The sequence below is a fragment of the Osmia bicornis genome, chromosome 10, assembly GCF_907164935.1.
Source record: "Osmia bicornis bicornis chromosome 10, iOsmBic2.1, whole genome shotgun sequence".
Lineage (NCBI taxonomy): Eukaryota > Metazoa > Arthropoda > Insecta > Hymenoptera > Megachilidae > Osmia > Osmia bicornis.
In genome coordinates, this window is record NC_060225.1 from 10,404,669 (window position 1) to 10,428,119 (window position 23,451).

Here is a 23,451-nt window from a genome sequence, read left to right on the forward strand (position 1 = left end):
CCCGGCATTTTTCTGTACATACTCAGAACAAAAAAAATACACGTTAGATCATGGAAATAATTCAGAGATCTCGCAAAGTATCAAACGAGAGTGTCTTCTTTTTTATTGAATTATATATAATTCGTTTTTGGAAAATATGAGATATATATATATATACTATATATATATATGTATATAATATAACAAGAAATATAATTAGACTGACATGACTTCTATCAAATTGTCCGACTCTCTATGATGTTGTGCATCTTTGGGTTGGTAGTGTAGCTCTTTGTTTCCACCATACGATTCCTATTTAATTGCAATTCACCTTCTCGGTCACCTTCGCGATCTATACATAAACAAATTCTTCGATTTTTTCTTAATTTTCCCCATGGTGTTCCCTTCTTTTTCAACTCGCACACACGCGTCTCCTCAATTACCTTTTTTACTACTCTCTGAGAATCAAAATTGATTTTTTTCTCGAATACACAAAATGTTCTGTATACGTATATGAAATACGACAAATTTTTCTGCATCAACTTAATATGATAATAAAAGATTCAATCTTTTCGAGTCTCAAAGAGTTAACATCTCATTCAGGTATGCACCCCCTAAAGAATCAGTGAATACATTTGACGATCTCTTGCCTTTATTTTCTAACAAACATAAGATACCTTTGGTTGATTTACCATTCGAATTCTTGACGGAGGACAAGGAACAAGGATCAAGATTAAAACAAAAAAAATCATCTAACATATAATATTTAAGCATAAAGGCACAGCCATCGTTTGTTCCTATCCCATGTGATATGTCCAACTAAAGAAACGATAAATTAATCAAGTACATATATTTTATAAAGAAGGGAAATATACGATGCAACTTGCTCAGAACTCGTCCTCCTTGTTCAATTCAATCGAGATCGAACTTTCAAATATATTCACAATAATCATCGCGTTTCATACACTTTCGTCAACGAAACAACGAGTTCACGCCAGCTAGACGATTAAGAAGACCGGTAACAAATGAATCGATGTTTGTTTTCTGCGTCCCGCACAGAGTTTTCAAGAAAAAATAAAGAATGAATGCGAGATTACTATGATTAAGTTACCGATCTCCGATCTACTAACGCTACTTGTGTAGATGCTATGCAAGAAGCGACGAATATTAATGATATTTGTTAAAATTAAAATTAACTTGTGATGTTGATTTAATTTAAAAAATAGTACGTGATGCATAAAATCTAACTTAGCCATAACCAAAGGATTAAAATAAAATTGTCGCCACTTCTCGCGAAGCATCAACTTCTACGACGAACGATACAATTTTAATTAGAATTATGCTTGTTTGAAAAAAAAAGACAAATTTCCTTCTTTAACCCTTTGCACTTCGATCTTTTCATGTTATGCGATCTTTGTTGTAGAAAATAATTATTTTATTACAAAGCGTAAGAAAAATAGAAAGGTACTCGAATCAAAATATTACAGATATGTGCCTGAAAGGTATACATACGTGAAGTACCAAAGGGTTAGTATCAAGAATCAGAGCTGAGTACAGAAAATGCAAGAAAGAAAAACATGTGATCTGAAAAAGGCATGAGCGACGCGATCAACGAAAGGTGATCAGGAAATAGCAACTCCTGGGAAAAAAACGAAAAGCATCAATCTTTCACGCGTACTTCAATTCTCATCCTCAATTATCTATCTTCACCATTTCGATCATCCTCTCCCTCTCTCTCATACTTGAACTGTTTATTCTCACTACCATCAATCTCCTTTTTACGTTATGCATACAAAAATAGTAGGAAACGAACGTTGAGGTCTTGCGGACTTTTATCACCCGTTCTTCTCGATCGTATTTTCGTATCGTTAATTCAATGCTCCTCGAGCCAATCTCCTCGACGTTCTCTTTCTTCTTTTCTCCGCTCGCGTTTTTTTTTTTTTTTTTTTCTTTAGAAATAGTCCAGGCGATGTTACGAAATCCCTTCTGATTCCCTCGATAAATCTGTTGACTCATCTTTCAACTTTTTACAAATTTTTAAATCTAATACTTCAATTTTCCATTTTCCATGTATTAATTCAAAATATCAACAAACGGAGATAAAACGAAACTATAGTTATTGTTGAACTTTCAAATAAGCAATTTAGTCACTATTAAAAATAAGTAACCCTTTCAATTTAGGAGCGCAGCAGATCCATCGAACGACCTTATAAAAGCGTACGACGAGCAAAATGAAAAATAAATAAATGTGAGTGTGCAATTGCAATGATGACTTTCGTTCGGCTGTTAGACGTCAGTGTAACTGTCTGCGAACTACCGTTCGTACTTAAATTTATATCACGCTGTAAATCCTTTTCTTTTTATCCTTTCTTGATAACTCGATGATATAATGAAACACTCAACAATATTTGCAGACGGTTTCTCTCTCGGATAGCCGATAATTCTGTGTCATTTTCTTTTTTAATTGTGTCTTAGAGAGATTCGTAAACTGTCTTCTTTTTTTTATAGGTACAATTATCTTCATTAATCACTACGACGACTTTAGGTACAGTTAAACACTACGGTTGTGCGCCCATCTCTTTATAATTGAAACATTGGATATCTCCGTTCAGCTCTCGCTCTCTCTCACTCTCACACACACACACATACATACACTCTCTTTCTCTCTCTTCCTTTCTTTCATGTTTTGTCCAGCGATTTTTAAACCTACAACTTTTTAATTTAATTTATCACGCTTCCACTTAAGAAGAAAGTAATAGTGCCCTCTCCTTTTAGTTCGCTCGTTGTCGTAGGGTAGATAAAAGGTAGCGATTGCGCGCGTTCTTCGACGCTTGACTTCTCATAAAAAGATAGGCACACCCTTCACCTACGTCCTGAAGTACAATCACCGTAAGCGAAGCTTCTGGATGGATTCCACTTGGTTTATCCCCTGCGGAACAACATACACCCCTCGCTGAACGAAACGATTCATCAAACATTGAACTTAAATTGAACAAACACATCATTCACGTCAACCCTTTCGCTATGACCTACATTTTAATACAAAAACTGTTTACGAGTTTACAAAATTGAAAGTTTTCATTTAAATTATATGAATTCCATAACGAAAGGGTTGAACGATTAACGAATTACAGAACGCAACAATTTACAATAGTGACGCAAGAATCGTCTACGTTGATCCGCAGATTCATTTTTTTTTTTTTCACAGACGGAAACATTATTAATTACGACAATCACGCGTTACCATCACCGCTGTCAAACTGATAGACATATTGATTCCTTACAGAACAAGGGCATGAAATGTATACCTATTTACATAGCTGAGACATTTATGAGATACAGAAGCGTGCTGTGAAGCTTGGAAGACGAATCATAGTTAACACAGTACACGCTCTCGCGTTTCACTTTAATCTTTGGAAATAAAATATCACGAACATGCGTCCTATGTTCGATTACATTTTTCATCAATTCCCTAATATGGACAAAAAGAAACAAAAAGAAAGAACAACATATCAAATATTTAAGAGATAGATTCTCTTTTCGTGATACCAAGCTGTGATGGTTTCGCGCTACTTAACTACTGTGTCGAACTAGTTACATAGACCATGTACTGAATACGTTTACACGTTCGTTCGAGTTACATTAACTTGGACTAAAGTAATCGTACAGAGATCAGAAGTGACGTTGAATATCAATGATTGAACGGGACAAAAAAGAAAGTATCTTATTAACGATGAACATGCCTGAATACGTCGACACTCCATTGTCGAAATAACAGAAAAGAATGAAAAATTCTCTGAAAAATTGTTACTCTATTAAAGGCCGATACAGACTAAAAAGTTTTTGATACAAAATTGAGGTAGCAAATAATTTGATCGTGTGGCCATGTATCGTAACTGGCAGCAATTTTTATTTCTTCCTTTCGTTTCTTTTTTCACTGTCACTCCCTTTGAGAGATTAACGCAACCGTTTGGTGGCAGTATATGGAAGAATCGGTGAGCAATGATCACTCCTTAAAAAGGAACGTTGAGTCAAATCCAGATATTCCGAATGGATTGCAGCTGTGCTGTAAACGTACTCAGTATGTCGTGTACTTTTGTAATGCGCGTACATTAGTTTTTATCATTATTATACACGGATCTTGTATGTACAAGAAATCCCTGTGTATTTTTATCTGTGTTCACTTTTAAAAGTACCTTTTTTTCCTTAAAAGTAAATCTCACATTCATATAGTATCTGTAAAACCGCGATTAAAATATCTCCAGATATAATATACTGTATATATATATATATAATATTATATATATATATATAATAATTGTAATAGTTAAAATTCTGTTCAAGTAACTCTGATCGGTGTGTACCCACTGTGTCTAAGCGTGCTCTACAGCGAAAACAATGCACACATTAAACCTTCTCTTTCCGTACGTATAAATACAGACTGTCTTAAAAAATGAAATGCACTGTAAAACCCATAAATTCTCCATGGTTAAACAAAATTGAAAAACTGAAAGCTAAACGCCTTCATTTGTGACTACTTGTACTTTGAACACGAAGTCCCAGAAATGTCAAAATGATAAAAAATTTTTCAATTTCCTTTCGCTACGAAGAATTTCCACTTTTCACGGTATGTATCCTTTTGTAAAACAATCTGTATGTATCTTTTTATCGTACTATTCTGTATCCAAATACTGTGAACGAAATCAACGTGGCATATATTGATATTTTCATTCTTCCCCCCCTTTTTTTTTCTTATCAAAAGATACGCGCATAACCGTTTCTTTGTTATCATAGAGGTGTTTTCGTTCTTGTTCGTTTCTTCTCAATTTTGTAACACGTGAATTTTATACTCTATCAGTGTGTGCTTTTTTTTATATATTCTCTTCTCTTAAATATTTAATTAAAAGTATAGTTAATATTAATAATAAGGATCATTGTGTACTTTGTGTGTTTTGTGTAAATATGCGCACGTGCGCGTGTGTGTGTACTGATGAACCACGAGCTGCCATTTCAATTTCTTGTGTATCAGCTTGCAACGAATCAATTGTCTTTTCATCACGTTCAGCCGGTGCTTCGTTCCTATATTGGCCCAGGTACTTAATACTGTACCAGTTGATTTCGACTGGTGATTGTCACCTTCACGGTCCCTGTAAGTAGAATATTATTTCTGAGAGCACGGCTGGTTCGTTTCGCGTGATCCTCACGATACAATGCCAGTGAATTATTGTTGTGCAAATCAGGATTGCGTTAAACGAGTGTCTGATGATCTATTGGTAACAGCTGATTTCAAGCCGAATTCCGTGTTGACTCCACACAATGAATTGTAAATGTGTATGATAGAAAAAGATGTATCCAGATCTGAATTAAAAATTTGTCGCGATTGCTGTAAGTAACTATTTTTAATTGTTGTATGACACAAAGCATAAGACTGATGTAACCATTTAAGTGCCAGGATGCTGTGGTTCCGCGTTGAAATAGGTGCCATCGTACTAATGCACTTATAGACTTTATCCATTCTTCTTATAATCGTTTATGGCACTGAAACGGTCATGCTAATTCAAGCGACAAAAAAAAAAAAAAAAAAAGAAACTTATATCGTTGTGCAGTGAACATATTCATCGTAACACGATACATTTGCAATAAATAAACGTAGAAAAAAAGTGACTTAGAGAAACCTGTGCGCGTGGGTGTGTAAGCGTACAGTGCTACAGTCACGAGTGCACTGAAAACTTATGCTTCCTATTTTTTTACTTTTCTACGAATTTTCAATAATAAAGCGGATAAAAGCAGATGATGAAAATAGGAAGTATTTTCCAGGCACGTTTTCACACGAACAATTGAACAACACATATCAATTGAAGCGAAATCAACGCGTGTGAAGAAGCACCTAATGTTACGATGTAAATACCGTGTTTTCTTTTGTAGTATTTTATACTGAAGTTCTGTACCTTATATCATATTGTCTTCCACAGGTTTCGCTTTTAAGAAGATACAAGATACGTGTAAAAAATTTGTGTCACCATTACATTCTTCATAAGCGGAACAAAGGTAAAAATGTAACAGAACTTTCAAGCAACGTACCGAGCGAACATCTAATCGAACGATACATTATGCCGATTCTTACCTTCTCTGATATCTTTCGGTACATTAGACGAAAGCGATGGCATGGAAGGTGTTTGATAGAGATTATTGGACCGCGCGCCGGTTGATGATAATTGTGTTACTTTGGACCTAATAAATAAGTTATATTATAGAATAATGCAACATCGAACTTTGAATTGCTGGTAAAGTTTGTAAAACCACCTCTGTTTACGAATCTTCTGATTTCTTCCATCAAACGAGGTGGGTGTACCAGCGCCTGAGGCGTTCGACGAGTACGAAGGTGGTCTGTAAGGTCGTGGACAGCCCTGAACAACTGGTGGTGATGGTACTGGTGCATATTGCAACCGCGGGTTAGCTGGTACTCCTGGATGCATCAATCTCATATCCCCTGTAAAGAACGAAATAACTTGTACATACGAATCTATATAAAAGAATCCATAAAAAGAATTCTTACTTATTTCTTTGAACGTATATCGTGTACGTTTCATACCTTGCACAATATGAACACCCTGATACATTGGCAGTGGGTAGCGTGGTTGGGGTTGTGCGTTTCTGTCCCCGCTCCCACTTCCGAAGAGTTCGTGTGCTGGAGTCGGCGACCTGCTTGTTCTCTGAGAATTACCTGGTGTCGAAGCTCGAACACCGGCAACAACCTATGGCCATTGTTGAATATTATTACTATAATAAAATGAATTCCGACCGAAAAACGTAACAGTTTCAAGTCTTACAGGAACATTTTGCCTGAAAACCAGATTAGGAACCAGCGCGGGAGTTATATACGTTCCAGGAGGCGCCGGTGACGTGCCATTATGCCCAACTTGGTGACCGAAGGTTCCATTTGATACCATTGTTGGTGGTGGATAGCTGCCAGAATTAACGTACATCAATGGCATTCCAGACATCTATAAATAAATTGCAAATTTAGTAAAACATCTTTGATTGTCAGATTCTATGATAGTATTAGATAAAACGGTATTAATTGCCTGATTAGAAGTTGGAGTATTTGGTGGAGTAGGTACTCTATACATGACAGGTGGTGGCTGAATCGTCGCTTGACCTGGTGGGTAGTACGTGGGGACCATGTGAACCGGAGCTTGGTACGTGTAATCGCCTGGTGTTGGTGTCACGGTAGGCATCGAATTGTAAGGTACTGGATAGCTGCCCACATAATTAGCTAGAATTCGAATGATATAATTTAATAATTGATAAACAAATATTGTTTAAAGACTTCATTGAAAGATAATAAAAAGAAAAGAAAAAAATGAAACAAAAACAAAAAGCGTCTTACAGTTTGATTGGCTCGGAGGAGTCATAGTTTGTGCATTAAAAGAATAATTTGTCGTGAATCTTTGCTGTTGATGCAACTGTTGCCTATCAGCTGGACCCTGACTAACTGTAAGTGCTGCACCAGGTGGAGGTACAAAATACATTGTTTGTTGCGGCTGAAACAAGGGTGTGACGATATAATATAACACCAAGTTATGTTAAATTACGTTAAAAGGAGATAAAAAATAAATCGTACTGGCATTGAATTGGGCGGTGGTGGTTGCCAATAATTTTGTGGCATAGTCTGCATACTTTGCATTGTCTGATTCGCAGATGGCTGTGGTTGTGGATAAGAATGAGGTGGTGTAGAGTGATTTTCTCCTGCTACACGTTGATCATAGATACTCATACCCATAAAATATCCCGATAATTCAGTTACTTCCTAAATAGAATAATAAAAATATGTAACTTATTATTGAACTTGTATTTTTTAATCTATAAAAGAAGCATCTTACTGTTGTTTGCGATACTGGTCCTTGCTGTACAGGTACTGCTGTATAATTCGTATAAATTGAATTCTGATTGTATACATCCCCTTGACCATTATTCGGAACGTTCGCCTGACCCTGACTCGGATGAGGAGCCATCATCACAGTCTGCTGACCCACATGGGGTTGAAAAACACCGTGGTTGTATGTTTCTGAGGTAGGTGGGTAAGTCGAATATGGTTGAGCTGTTTGGTTATGATTACAAGTTTGCATCGTCGATGACGATTTGACTAGAGTTTGTTGCTGTTGCTGTTGCTGTTGCTGCTGATGTTGCTGTTGATGTTGCTGCTGTAACGGCGATGGTCCTAAATTTTGCTGTTGTTGCGGTGGTAGTGGTGGCGGTGGTGGTGGCGGCGGCGGTGTAAATGGCAAACTCGGTGACGTAGCAGAGTTTGTCACACGAGTAACTGTAGTTGTATTGCTACTAGCATGTTTGCTGCATTGTGATTTCTTCTTATTCTCATTCTTTATATTATTCGTAACTTTGCATGGCTCGGATGTTTCTACGCTTTTAACAGGCGACGCGTTGTTTCCATTGCTCTCTTGCGAGGATGGAGCCGTATAAAATTTTGGTGGATTCTCCGGATCGAATCGATAAATCGAACCATCCGGATTCGTGTATGGCTGATTGGTTTGGGGGTTTATGATTATGCTACCAGGCGGTACACTGGATATATTAGTGACTGCCCACATTACCGTTTGGTTATTAGACTCTGGCGATGCGAGATCCTGACTAGATACTTGGGTATGACTGCACGTCATGTTTGCCACAGGAGATGGCGAAGGAGAAGGCGATATCGTTGCGTCGCTACGCTGGCTTTGTGACTTGTAACCGCTACTCGAAGGACTCAGTCGTGAACACATACTAGCACCTGAATCTGCAACAAATTCATTTTTCACCTTACAAAAATATAAAAATTATTTAAAAAACCAAATTTGTTGCATTGCGATGTAACGAGGAAGGCAAACCTTGCTTCATAAGTCGAGCTCCTGCGCTGTGAGTAGATGTGACACTGTCCCCTCTAGAAAGCATACCCCTGGTGTAACCACCAAAACTGAACGACTTGGAAACCGATGGCCTCAATATAGAACCTCGACAAGATTCTCTTCCATCAAAAGATTCTCCTTTCGTGAGTTTCATTTGTCTGTAACACATATAATCAATAAAAACATATAATCAATTTTTGATCGATTATGGTGGGGAAAAAGTGAAGTTGAAAGAACATTTACCTGATGGTGTGGTCCGAAGGATGCAACAAACGGTATCTCGCAGAAACATCAGAACTTTCCGAAGAGGACCAATATGGCCAGGAAGTAACTTCGCCACTCTCTCCACTGCTATCCTTGAATATCCTTCGTCTAGCGCGTTCGTATTCCTCCTCTCGTTCCTCGAAACTCTTGTTTTGTCGACAATAATCACCGGACATTCTGTCAGGGGACTTGAAATTGAAACTGTCTTCGAACGAACTGGAATCTCGTTTCAAAATACTTCGACGAGGTTCCTCCGACAGAATTAAATCGTCTCTAATGTGTTCCTTGAAACGAGTATTCGGAATTCGCATGTTCTTTGTCCTAGTAACTATGACACTGGAACCTGACTGATCAACGTTGTGTTCCATTCCGAAATAAGCGGCCACGCGATGTACCAACATTCTATTGTACGATGACATGTTTGGAAATTTATGACAGACTTTCTGTTTATCCCTCGCAAATTCTATCAAGTCTTTCTCTATTTTCAACAGCACCGTGCGATCCTTTTGATTACGATTTATAGTTTCCGCGATGAAATGCTCCAGATCTATCCCGGTACTGTCCGTGTACAATTCCGTACTGCTATCTGTGAAAAATAAGGATATCCTCTTGAAAAGTTGAAAGCAACGTTTAAAAATATTCAAAATATTGAAATGGAAAGTAGAAAAGGCAAACCTCGCGATAGGCATGGCGAAGCACTGTCAAAACTACCCTGGGAAGAATTTTGATGCCTCAATTTATGCCTCGAGCCTGATCTGCTCACAGACAGAGTATTGCCACACTGTGCGTTGTTACAGTGGTTGTTGCAAATGTTCAACGTGTTCGGCCTACGTTGTTCCGATTTTTGTTGATTGTTTTGCGCATTTTGGGCCAGGTTCGTGCTCTTTGGCGAGTGCTGTAACGCCTGACCAGACTTCGATGGGGATACGGGTGTCTGTAGCAGGCCTGGTCGATCGTTTTGATTGTTTTTCACGCAGTTATTGTATTTTTGGATCACGTTCGAGCCTGTCATCTTGGAACGATGATTCTCCGACTTATTGCCGTTCGTTGGAGATGTATGATTCTTTGGTGAATGAAGTTGAGAAGGACTAGATTGACCTATCCGAACGAAATGCAAAAAGAAGGCTGAATTTTACGTTGAAGATCACAACCAAGAGCTGTTTTCTGCTATAAATGTTAAGGAAGGAAACATTACCGTTTCGCGATGGAGCTCGACAAGTAGGCGAAGTGGCCGTGTTACGCATTTGCTTCGGGGATTGATTCGGATAAAGATTACTATTGAACATTGACTCGTTGTTATTGAGCTTTGCGTTAGTGGAATTAGATGACAGGCTACCCGCGGAAAGTTTCTTTTCGCCGTCCACCGATTGAGGACTATGCGGAGACGAGGAACCGTTGTGCGGTTCCCTCGGTGGAGAGGTCGATTCTCTCATAGCATGGCTCCTAACCAACAGCTTCACTTTCGTATTCGTCTGAAGAAGTAGAAAAAGAAGAATTCACGGTTACTTTGACTCGAATAATTTCAAAGGGGATCCATTATGTATTTACGTACCCTGTTACGAAAGTTTTTATTCTCTGTGTCCGTTTTATCGGGGGGACAAGAGGGCGATACACGATGCTGGATCGAATTCGATGTTGGAGAAGTGGCGACATTCGGACTGACATTCCCGTCTATCATATCCGACTCTGAACTGTTCCGATACAACGCGTTCGAGCGTTCACCTACGACGAAGCCTTGCCTGGAGGATGACACTGATGGCATTCCTCCTCGCACCACCACCGTGGGACTTTCAGGTCGACTGTGCGACCTGCTGCCTTTATGCACTACTATACTTGGTACTGCAACAAGTAAATCTTTATTCAAACTTTTTCTTTCTCTAATTAATAAACATTTAAAGCGTTAGTGCCCGCGCGTTATTCTATGCCTAGCCGTACGCGGAACTTCGCATGACTAATCGATCACTTTTCCTTCAAATAAAGTAATTACAAGAAACTAGGGTGTGTCGATACCTTTTTTACCCTTACTCCATTGCATACAGCTGACACATGTAAATCTAGTAATTAGCAATAACCATTGGATAACAGGTGAGAAAATGTGAACGTTTCTCTTGTAATATTTGTCGGCTAAGTCTTCGATGCTTGTTCGCTGGTTAATAAAAAAGTAAAAGACAAGGAATAAGCGAAATAAAAGGAGGAAATAAGAAAAAAAAAAAAAAAAATGGTGAGCGTGAATAAGACTTACTCTCCAGGCGGGCCATGTGTTAAACGCGTCATGGGGTTACGGTGCAGGACTCTGCAACTGGTGGGTTCAAACAGGTGCAACTGGGTTAGTAGGTGAATCTTTCGGGTGGCGTGCAGCTTGTAGGGCTGATACAAGGAGCCAGATCACTGCACGTCCACCTTCCAACATCGTACACTCTGTAAGCAGATATAACACGAGGATCGTCACTTTTGTGAACAAGAAAAAAAACATCATGTTTTTAGTTTATTTCAGCATTTACTTTGGCACTGGAAGAAAAGGAGGCAAAAGATTTGAAAAATTCTTCGTGCATGCAAGCAGTGTTACGAGTTATAAAAACACAAAAGTCCTCACCAACACGATTACACACTGTAAACGAATTTTCCCGCTCGATTTGTAATCGTAGTTCGATTCATAAGCAGTCTATGTGGAAAAGGAAACAATGACAGATAAAAGGGTAGATTGACGTCTGCGTTCGATGGATCAGAGTCGTTAAACTAAAAGCAATCTTTGCGGATTGCTGAAATAGAGATCATTTTTACAGCAACAAGATGAAATACGATAGGAAGAAACACCGAGAAATCAGTTCGTTTCAGCAAATGAAAAGAAGAGTTAGTTTCTTATGTACAGAGGGGATCGATCGATTGATCGAAAGAAAGATCACTCAACTTTCACCTCGTCTTTAAATCGAATCTACCACTTAAAGAAGATATTTTTCACGGCTACGTAAACAACACACCTAACGAGATACGATTCGCGTCTCTCGATCCTCGATCCTCGTGGATCACCGACCACCTTCTTTCCATCCCCATCCACAATTTTCACTGGATTTTTTTCATTTTAATTTCCTTTTTCCTACCGTAAACCGGACGCACGCGTTGGCCAGGCTCCACGGCGTCTCGAAAATAGCAATACACTGTTTCTCAGCCGTCTCGTAATCCCTTCTTCGCCGTTATCTCGGCCAACCAGCCACCACGTTTTCTTCCTACCGCGACTCATCATCTCCCATGAACCACGCACCGACCACGATCATCTTGTAACTCGGCTTTGAAACTCGTATCGGACAAACAGACCAGATCAACCGGACCGCCGCGCCGCGCCGAGCGATGAAAATTTAGATAGGTCAGGTCTTCGCTCGTGTCTCAATGGAAATGAAAAAAGAAAGATCAGAGATCGTCGTGAAAAATAGAAAAGGGACAGAGAAAAAAAAAACGAAAAAGAAAAAGAAAAAGAAAATGAGAAAAGAGAGAAAGAGAGATAGAGAGAGGGAGAGAGGACCTGGACCAGCCACGATCTATCGAGTGCAACGGTACGTCGCCACGAAACCGCTTTTCGCGAGAGACTGAGAGAGAAACCCGTCACGGGTCTCTCTGATCGCGAACTCGACGAGGAGAACGATATCGAGAGCGCGAGAGACAGAGGTTCTAGGTAATAAGAGCGACAAAGAGAAATAGAGAAACAGAGAGGTAGACACGCGACAGGGAACACGGAACAGGGGATGAAGAAAAGCTGAAAGGGGGAAAAAAAAAACGAGAGAAGCGGCTGATTTTTCGGGAGTGAGAAGAACGAAGAAATAAAAGGATGAGAAGGGGTTAGACGAAGGAAAAATGCTTCTGGAAAATGAAACAGATAGAGAGAGAAAGAGCGAATGTCGAGCAAGTGCACGCGTGCGCGTGTTTCAAGTGTACCGGGTGTCGAACGAATCATTGTTCCTACGATACTTCTAATTAGAGACTCGTGTGCCACGCTTTCTCTTATCACAGTTTTTTCCATACAGTTAACAGTTCCAGTTGAAACAGTTCTATTACTTATCCGCGACGCTGAAATGATATCTTTTCATTTAAAACGATTATGTGTATCTTACTAAAGGGTCCTCCATGTATGAGTTTAGAGAGAAAAAAAAAGAAGAACCATTTATCATCAATCATGGGATGGTAGAGAATGTTAAAATGAACCATTAACCAGTATCCCCAATATGTGTGTAGTTAAGAATTTTAACGTGTCTGACCACACATATACATTTCTACTGTGGCGGCCTTCGTTAAGACGTTAACTGCCGCAGTGAAAACGATCGTATATAGCGCGGCACATCATCGTTATATCGTTTACCGAAGATACGATTATTTAATTTCTCAATTTGAAAACTTGCGAAATATCCTGATAGATATTTCCCATTAGTTATCAATTTTCAACGACGTATATTATGCACATGGCATACACGATAAAACGATTGAAGCTGAATATCAAGAGAATAGTTTTAATTCGTGGCAAATTAAGTAATACCGGTAACACCTGTCTATTTGCTCGCAAATTGGAACCATCTGCGAGGCTATAAAGAAGACGAAGACAAATAATAAATGCGTGCAAACAAGACATAGAACGTACACGTTTAGTTCTTCGTATAAATTAGTAAATTATTCTGTTATACCAACGATAATCGTAGATCGTCTGTTCGGTTCGGTTCGGTTCGGTTCGGTTGTAAAAATATTTCTTCCTTCGTGTGAAGTCAAGAGAAACTTTGTCTTTCTTCGACGCGACGACGCAAAGTAATAATTACCGTACGCGTTAATTTCAATGAAAATGATCGATGCAGCGGTGGGTGAAGAGGGTGTGCAACGATCGCACACACGACCGTGGCGAAGCAGAAAGTTACAAATTGCTTAGTAATGCACACGCGAACCAACTGATACCATCTAGATAGCAAATTTCCTCCTATAATACATAAAATATGTACTACCGTTTGCATATTCTTTCAGAAGCGATTCAACCACCCTTTCCGTCGGCTCTTTGCTCACCCAACCTGTCATTTATAGTTGATATTTTATAAAAAAGGAAAAAATCCTTTGTAGAATAGCATCACGATTTAATTAACTATTCCAACGTTATAGGTAAATTCCTCCGATTGCTATTCATAATTGCATGGAACATATATAATGAGCTATAATGAGCTCTGACTAGCCTACATTTGGAAAACGGTAGATCTACGTGGAAATTATCCATATTCAGAAACATACATAGGTGGAAAAAGGGAACGGGACACACGTGTATACGTATGACTGGCTACGAATGGTGTCTATGACCTATATAACACGCCCAAGCGTAACTAGGTCGTGCACCTCTGTGTCCCCTGGAATAATACAGGGTGTCCTTATTTTAAAAAAGAACTACCTATCAGGCGACGCTCGACTAACCAAAGTGACAACCTCGAGAAAGAAAAAGGAAAGTACACAGATTCAATATCTTCTTTGAATTATGTAGAACGAAGGTTAAACCCTTTAGACACGGCCCAATTGTGCGATACAATCGGTCTGACCTTACAAACAGATTTTATGGCCTTTTTTCTTAAACTTGTATTTGATAATCGAGATGTTAAAGCAGTTTGATCGTTCTAAACACGCGACACATGACGCATCCTGAATCATCTAGAATCATCTAGAATCATCTAGAATGTAGGGCATCGATAAGAGGATACGCTATGGTAGGACAGCAGGGATAGGCTAAAAAAAGGCCGAAGGGTGCGTTTAGTTTACCGATATCGTGACATCGGGTTCGGTAAACACCTTCTTCGCAACTGTAAAAACCCGTGTCTCGATGAAAATTACTGTCTACAATCTAGAAAAGATTTACCAACACTGTTGGTCGGTTATTTAACACGATAAAAAAGGTAGTCGACAAAAGTAGGTCGGCTATTATCAATGAAACGGAATTAATCACACCCGTACCAGCGAAGTCGTTCGACCTCGAGCAATGTGTTTTAATTAATCCTTTTCATTTTGGTCAAGCAAAAACCAGCCGCAAACCGATGTGCCTTATACCGATCCCTCGTTAAGTCTCGATTCCGGCTGGCTAAAAATGAGAATCGTGTAAATGGAGTCCGTTTACCCCCCATAGACGCACACTGACCTGATTTAGTGATCAGCAAGAGAAATCAAATGATCGTTTAAGATGAGAGAAATTTGTCGCACACACGAGAGATGATTGGGAGAACCCAATTCCAGGAAGTAACCTAATTCCTACGGGAGGGATGACCCAGCCACGAGGAGGTAACTAAAGTACGGGTAGGATATTCCGCAGGAGGTGGGATATATGGGGGAGGTTAGAGGCCGTCAGGGGGGTACGTTCAGTTTAGCGATACGTGCCAGTCCGATGCACCCCTTGTCGCCATGGAAACGACCTACTCTCCCTGGACAGACGCATCGGCCACCCTCCGCGTGTTAAACATTCGAATAAGGATATCTGGATGCTCTTTGAACTTCCCGTTTTACCTACAAATCTCTCCTCCACCTTTTTCATTCCATTTTTTAAGTCTTCTGCTTAACCTTATACACCATGTACACATGTACACGTTCTTTAGATGGTTAGTCTAGCGGTCAAAGGATCAAAGGATCAAAGGATGAAATAACATTTGAATTATCAAAGCGAAGATTAAAATTTCTTCATCTCTTTGAAACAAGAATCTATAGAGCCTACACAGTATACACGCAGACTGATATTCTTGGAACGAGACAATCCTTCCTTCGAGGAAAAAGGAATTCGAAACTAAATTAATCCTTCAGACATCCCGGAAACCGCCTATCCCTAAACGTGTATGTACACTATTATGCGATATAATAGCAGTTGATGATTCACCGGACGAGACTTGGTTAAAATTTATCAAAGCAACTGGCAACTGAGATTTTTCATCGTGATTTTAAATTACAATCTGCTGCGGAACTTCGATCGACGCGTGCTTCTCTTCTATAAATATCGATTCTCGAGCTTCCGGTGGTGTTTCACGGTTCTTGGAAACGATCGGACCGCGTCAACTTTCTGTGTTTTACCTTTTCGGATTCAATTTTTCTTCTATGAATGAATTTGTATGAATTTGTTACATGTCTGATGCTCGAAGTATACGAAGAGTAGCATGAATAACCGTAGGATTAACACGATGTTACGTACACCTCACCATCGGTACACCATCCATTTGCCAGCTAAAAGGACAATGAAGAGGCTCTGTCGGCACTGTTCCAAACTGTATTATTTTCCTTGTATATTCTCCTGTGTACCGTCGATCGCCTATTACAACATTACAACGATCATTGACGGCTGTCATTTTTATTACACTTTGAATTTTAAAATAGATCCTTCAAACACTACCATCCACTGGAAGGTAAACTTTCATTTCGTACCGTGAATATCTACACATTATCGACGAAAATATTTTGCAAAAATCCTTTCACGTTAAAGTGAGTAGCAGAGAGTTAGAAGAAATCATGGGATAAATTTTATTCAGGTCAACTTCGTATAGTGGTCGACCCCCGGGTGAGGAGGGTTGCTGAACCCCGTGACCCATATTCCAATAAATAGGTCAGAGAAATACACGAACAAGACAAATCGAGCTCGTTTATCATCTAACTTTTCCTTATCTTAACAATTGGCCAAGTTCTTTCCTAAAACTTAATCGCCCTTACAAGATTAAAAGAAAGATCGATATTAATTCTTTCTATATATTTATATTTAGCCTAAAAAGAAGCTAAATTAAGTTAAAACAAGTTAGAAAAGGAAGAAAATGCCGGAGAGTAATCTGATCGGAAGACTCGAAGATTTTCCACGACAAAACACGCGAGACCAGCAGACGCTCGCTACGAAAGAATCGCTCGAGGATTCAGCCTCGCGAAACCAGCAGTGCTTTTTCCCTGCCGCTCGGACCCGCTATTTATAATGAAAATATTTTCACGACGAGGATGCCCAAGCACTGCCCACCTATCTATCGACAGATATATGTACATACATATATCTCAACGCATATTTAGCACCTACGTCCATCGATCTCTTCACGCTTTTTTTCCTCCCTTTCTCGTGGCCAGTATACATAGTCGATAAGCAATTAACGGTCTGACGTTTAATTCTGTCGCAAGATATTTTCCACAAACGCTAGTTATATTCAGTAACGAGTATTTTATCGTTCGGTCTATCTTTAACGAAATATTATCTGTTATTTTATCGGGAAGAAATACTGAAAATTTTTTTGAATACGGTTAAAGAATGAATACCAACGAAAGAGCAAAAGCCGTCGATGTTGAAGACCTTCAACCGTTTCGAGCGAAGAAAAATAGGTATGTATTAGATAGGTAGGTAATAATAGAAAATGAATTGCTGCTTATTTTTCCAACATTAGCTGACAAGGAATCGCAGGGTTGGTAAAGGGAGAATAAATCAGAGAAGCAACACGTGCTTCCACTCGTTATAGGACATCAATTCATGGATGGACGAGCTGGAAGAATGTACTCTGAAATTGAAAGGAGTTATAGAGAAGCGGTTTCGGCTCATGCCGGATCAATACTGTTCGTTCGTATCCGGTTCCTCGGTGTGTCGACAGTTGCATTTCGTGTCCTTTTAACATCCAACCTTTACATCCGAATCTATTCAATGAAAATCAAATTGAAAGGCAAATAAAAATGGATTAGAACAATTTTCTCTATTACATTATCTACTCTTATAGGAAGAACGATCAAAGACACCCTGTTGATTCCGTTCGACAACAACGTGAACTGTATTTAACGAACAAGTACGTAGCCGACGAGGAATGGTCAATTTTGGCCTGGGTCCAGGTCTACGTCAGGATAGTCTCTGACGCCAGCATCAATGAAAAGAACGTAAAAGAGGAAGAGAGAAGGCAAGTAACTCGAGCAGTTGACAGGTTATATCTCTCTGTAGGCCTCTGAACCAAAAATAACGCGAGTGTTTTAACGGCGTGCCGCGCGTCGCGCGTGGACCGATTTCTCACCAACACTGACAATCAGATAGATAGTCCTCCTTTGGCTAAATAGTCAAACAACTACATACCCTTCTATGTAAAATACCTCCTTCTCCTTCTACTATCTCTGTACCATTCGTTCTTTATTTCTAAGCGTGTATAGAAATAAACGAGAAAGGAGAAGCAGAAAACACCGTTTGTAAATATAAAGGTAAGAGTCCTTACAACGAATAGAAGAAGGTGATCGTCCAAGAAAAAGACCTTCGAGCAAGAAGAATGATCTCATCAATCGTTGACACGAACGACTAACAGTAATAATTCCTTGGCACGATACATTTATATAGAGAAGAAGATGGAAGAAAGCGTGTACGTTCTACTACCGGCTATTACATTATTCACACATAATAGTGCATTTCAGATTGACTGGAAATTTGCACTTTCACATGAAAGAACAGCAATGTATCATACATACATCTGATTCTAATCGAACGTCAAGCTAAGTTCATACATACAAGTATACTTTAAAATTGTTGAATAAATGATTTTATCTATACTATGCAAGTGCAAAGAAGAGAATCGTATATGTTCTTATATTTAATTTTATACTTATCTCAGCTAAGCAAGTATTTTCAATCAATTCGGTTGTGAACGAACCTTTAGCTATAGGCAGCTAATCATCCAGGAAATTGACCAGTTGAAATGCTATAGAATCTTCTTACGATATTTACAAAGGCAGCACCGACTGTCTATAAAAGATTCAGCAGACACGTGCGGCATAGGGTCGTTGTATCTCGTGATCCGAGGAACGTGCAAGTAGTATCCGCAAATTTCCGCTTCTTACCAGACTGTTTTCCATATTTCCCTTTCTTCTATATTCTATAGCTATACAAAACGAAATAAAAAATAAATTTCTCGTATAAAACAAATGGAAAATATAAAAACAGTTAGATCTGACAGACGCAATTGCTAAAAAGAAAAATGAAATCCTAAAACAAGGGATTAATTACATCGATCAACAATTAGATGATTCCAGGAAATCGGGCAAACATTACTTTCTCTTTGTATGTAGCTTCGACGAATAGACTAATTACAAAAATTCCGTAATAAACCAGAATACAGCTTCGGATCACAATTATTTGTCTTTCTGATGAAAAGTAATTTTTGTCCTCGTTAAAACGATCATGCTACAAAGAGCGATTCTAACGAAACGTCACTTTCTATAGGGGAGAAATTAATGATGTAACGTGACCCTGTTTACCCGTAGGATGACTCAGAATTCATACTCAGGAAACTATGTGTTCCTCGAAACGATCAGGAACGATCAGGAACGATACAGCTGGAACGGCTTTTGCAAGGCTATAGATGCACGTGTAAACCAGCACGTGATTCAAAGCAACGATAAAACTTGCATGTTCCTCAAGTTTGTCAAGTTTCTCAAGTCTTCTATCACCGTAACTAATACTAAGAAATAGGAGACAAACAACAATACATACCCTCACGAGTCACGACCGAACTTGATTTGGACTTGAATCAAGTGTAGCGAATGGAAGCATCCGAAACTTTCAACGATTCAAATATTTCAGTTATTTAACAACACCATAGGGTGCGGAAAAAGCAACGAGGCAAATAGCTTGTTAAAGACATGATTTTGTTGCCTCCTTGGAAAAGCAATTCCGTTTCTTATGAGATTGAAACACGCTACACCCTTGTCAAATCGAGGGCCACTGTGGCCACTTTTTATCTTCAGACCTCAAGGAGCCTCCTACACGTCGTGTTATCTACTATCGAGATTTTGTCGGTGAACAATGACCGTCTTTTATTTATTAAGGGTGGGCTCCTATACTTTGGTCCACCCTTAATCGTTTATGACGTAGATTTATGGTCCATGATAACCCTCCTACTACTTCTTCTAACCAAAATAATTTTATTTCTTCATCGTTTTCAATTATGTTAACGAGAAGTGAGAAAGGGTTGAAATGGGTTGAACTTAATCAGAAGAATGATAGTTGCACCGATACGGGCGAATCATCGAGATAGGCCGAGTCCGACTGGTGAACTTGACCTTCACCTCGTACCCGACTACCTTCGATCGAATCTCCATGCTGGTGGGGCCGGGAATTCTTCGAAAGAAGGTTAACAGAACCTTCTTCGTAGGCACGTGTATGACGTCAGTGTAATCAGAAGGACGCGATTCGTGCAGGGTTAGCGTGACTGGTGGTTAGGCTTCTATTCGCGACGAAGGTAGCGAAGGAGAAACGATTCGCGTGTCAGCCAACTCCTCTTCAATGGTAATTCCTCTTTCCTACCAATCCACCAACCGATCGATTCCAACCGCCCACTATTGAAAGCATCGTTCGACGAATCCCGCCTGAGTCATCTCGTTTCTACCCTCTTTCGATGACCTTGCTAGATAAACACCATGCATTGCGACACGAGGACTACTTTGGTACTAATCACTGATTTTCATCGACATTACAGAGCTCTTGATTGCACGCGAACAGCCTTTCATAAAAAGATCCGTAACAGAATCGACATACGCTTTTCTGTATAACCAGTTTCTGACGCCACTACTTAACCAGGATCAATGGATGACTACACGATACACAAGCTTCGTCACTGAAACGTGACATCGCGGCTGAAATCGCGTTGACCTACGTCACTGCGAAATTAACGCAACGGTAAGAAATAAATCGACTAACAAACTTTTAATCGGTAACAATATCCTATAACGATAGGATATCAAATCAATGTACATACAAGAATATCCAATAACGAAAAGGTAAATCAGAATCTTAGAAAGGAAAAATCGAGTTCGATTGTTCGTCTTGATTTATCTATCAGAGCGTTGCCATGAGAGATCATTTCAATTTCAGACAAGGTGGAAAATGGAAAATTGTATAAATATCCCGAGGCTGCACGCAAGACGATGGAAAAAGAACCTTGTTCCTTCGGAAGTGCCGTGTTAGAGGCTTTTCAAAAATAAACCTGCACCACGTGTAGCCTTGATCCTGTGCACGCAATGCCGCATACACATGTGACACATGAGGATAAGAACGGGACACACGCACGTCTACGTAAGTATGTACATACTAGTATCCATAGGCTGCATACCGGCAATGCATAATATTATAGGTCGATTTATGGACGAGGGGAAGCTTTGTAGATTTATCACCGGATTCGCGAATTTCTAATTCTTCGAACGTCATGTTCTCTGTAGATGCTGTAGTTTAAACTAAGGATTTACAAATCCCTAAAATCCCTACCGTCATTTCAAATAAAGACCCACTATTTTAATATACGTATACCAATAATAAAGCTGAATGATCATGAAGCTTACACAAGTTTCAATTCCAGCTAAATCCTGCTAAATCCAGCTACGTCCTACGTTCTTCGTTGCAACTATGTGGCCGAAAAGCTGTCTTAAGGTGAACGGAACTAGCTCTATGATTCCCATGTGTCTATGACTTCCTGACACGAGCTGGAGGTAGCCTACAGGAAAACATCAAGTATGAGAGAGATAGAGTGAAATTGAGGGGAATACGGCGGTGGAGTAAAGTCATAAAAGTAGGGCAGTAGTGCGGTGTAGAGCAATCAATAGAGGCCGGATCATGGTGGGGGATGGGGGCATTAAGCCACCGTGGAATTTTGGCTCCCCAGGAGAACGGATTTTCCTCTCTAGCTTCTCAACAGAAAAATCAATTCTCAATCACTTCATTTAATCGCGGCTACGTTCAAACCCTTTTCATATTTTTCCTAATCGCGTTAAAATTAACATTCGCGTTAAATGTCATTCAAAATACTCGTCATTTTATTTTTCTTAAGAAGAAAAAAAAAACATTCACGAATTCCGTAAGAGCAAATGGATAAAATACTTTATTTCTTTTTTTTTTTCTTGAAAAAGATAAGGCACAGCGAACCACGTGTTACTTATCTTCCCGCGAAAATGAGCGGCTATCGTTGATACCTGTGCATTTTAATGTAATAGCGCGTCTGACTATCTGTTATAGTTTAAAATGTATATGAAATAATATTAAACATTGCACCCGATATTACTGTAGTTCTATATGGAAATAATAATTCAAGTCTAAGGTTAATAAACAAATTGTGTATTCACGATAGCAAATTATGGTTTAGATTTAGATAAATTTTTTCTCTAATTCAAAATTATATTTGAACATATTCAATTTTCCTGTCAAACGAATATCGAGCTATACAATTTTTGTTAATTAAATTGAGTAAAGCGCGACTGTCGCGTCGATGCGATATAATTTCAGTACACTAAAGTCTCTTCTTTTTTTTTTTTCAATTACTTGCAAAGGTAAATCGTAAGTTGCTACCGATGATAAAAAATACATACAACATTGTCGTGTATACGCGCATGTATGTGCGTACCTGTCGTATGATCTATGTACTTCACGCGAAACGATTCGCAGATACTATGCGTGGCGTATTTAAAGAGGTTATGATCCACCAAAAGACATTGTACTCGAAAATAGAACGCGAAAAAATTGTCAAGCAATTAAACGACAGATTGTTACATTTTCATCCTGAAATGAACAGAAATTGATAGTGTAATTCAGCGGAGACACCTAGTGGACTGTATAAAATGTTTTTCACCGACTAAGGTGTACGAATGCGATCGTGAAAAATAATGTTCAATCTTTGTTAGACGTAGTACGTTTGATCGATTGGCATGCAACAAATGAAACGATGCGTTAATTAATAAATAAAGTGCTTACCTCGTTCTAAATATATTCGCGACACAACACCACCATTTCACCGATTTTTTCACCGCATTCGATCGCGTATTGTTGTCCTTTGCTTTTTTTAAACGTGCACAAGATAGCCGATGACGCTATCTATTCTCGCTGGTTCGTATTAAAACAAGTCGTTCAAATGGCAGCACATTCGTTATAGATGGCACTACAATACGATGGTTTGAAATTTCTTCGTCAAAATTGGCGGGTTTCTTTGAAAATTTCGTAAAATTTACCTTTCGCCTTTCACTGTTACCGCAGTTGGTCGTAGAAATGAGCATTTATGGTATAAACTTCTTCTTAGCGTAGCTTCATTTTTCCTCTATCAGCGGGAACGCAGCTAAAACAGTGATTTGTAAAGAACATAAGATTGTTTATTGGATATCAAGTTTTACAAATATTATCACACACTTGTTATGAATGTTTCACTGGAGATGGCTGCCTTATATATGTATATTGTACAAATATAATAATTATATTTTATAATGGATATATATATATATATGAATATAAATACTTAATTACTTTATAAAGTGGTGGCATTCTATCTATATACATCAGTGGCCTGTAGCA

At 39.0% G+C, this 23,451-nt stretch overlaps 1 protein-coding gene and 1 long non-coding RNA gene across 11 annotated transcripts; one reads left to right on the forward strand and one right to left on the reverse strand.

The window, feature by feature from the left end:
- Nucleotides 1-73: 73 nt before the first annotated feature.
- Nucleotides 74-23,203, reverse strand: LOC114873473 (R3H domain-containing protein 1-like). Of its 10 annotated transcripts, XM_029181840.2 has the most exons (19): nucleotides 23,115-23,203; nucleotides 22,861-23,044; nucleotides 11,389-11,564; nucleotides 11,157-11,292; nucleotides 10,699-10,985; nucleotides 10,342-10,618; nucleotides 9,822-10,271; nucleotides 9,126-9,732; nucleotides 8,865-9,040; nucleotides 7,863-8,773; nucleotides 7,604-7,789; nucleotides 7,370-7,523; nucleotides 7,065-7,255; nucleotides 6,810-6,983; nucleotides 6,572-6,734; nucleotides 6,283-6,469; nucleotides 6,104-6,210; nucleotides 5,928-5,957; nucleotides 3,355-5,126 (listed from the first exon to the last, which is right to left on the reverse strand). In XM_029181840.2, the coding sequence occupies exons 4-18, from the start codon at nucleotides 11,179-11,181 to the stop codon at nucleotides 5,929-5,931; spliced, it is 3,924 nt and encodes a 1,307-aa protein (XP_029037673.2). In that variant the 5' UTR covers nucleotides 11,182-11,292; nucleotides 11,389-11,564; nucleotides 22,861-23,044; nucleotides 23,115-23,203; the 3' UTR covers nucleotides 3,355-5,126; nucleotide 5,928. The 10 variants fall into 10 exon arrangements, with proteins under 10 accessions (XP_046143367.1, XP_046143363.1, XP_046143364.1 ...); XM_046287411.1 differs by lacking the exons at nucleotides 3,355-5,126; nucleotides 5,928-5,957 and adding an exon at nucleotides 74-2,908 and having other exon boundaries at nucleotides 9,822-10,244; XM_046287407.1 differs by lacking the exons at nucleotides 3,355-5,126; nucleotides 5,928-5,957 and adding an exon at nucleotides 74-2,908.
- On the forward strand, nucleotides 20,610-21,609 carry LOC114873482. Its single transcript, XR_003788948.2, has 3 exons — nucleotides 20,610-20,799; nucleotides 20,995-21,195; nucleotides 21,476-21,609. It is a non-coding gene; the product is annotated as an uncharacterized LOC114873482 (long non-coding RNA).
- Nucleotides 23,204-23,451: the final 248 nt, after the last annotated feature.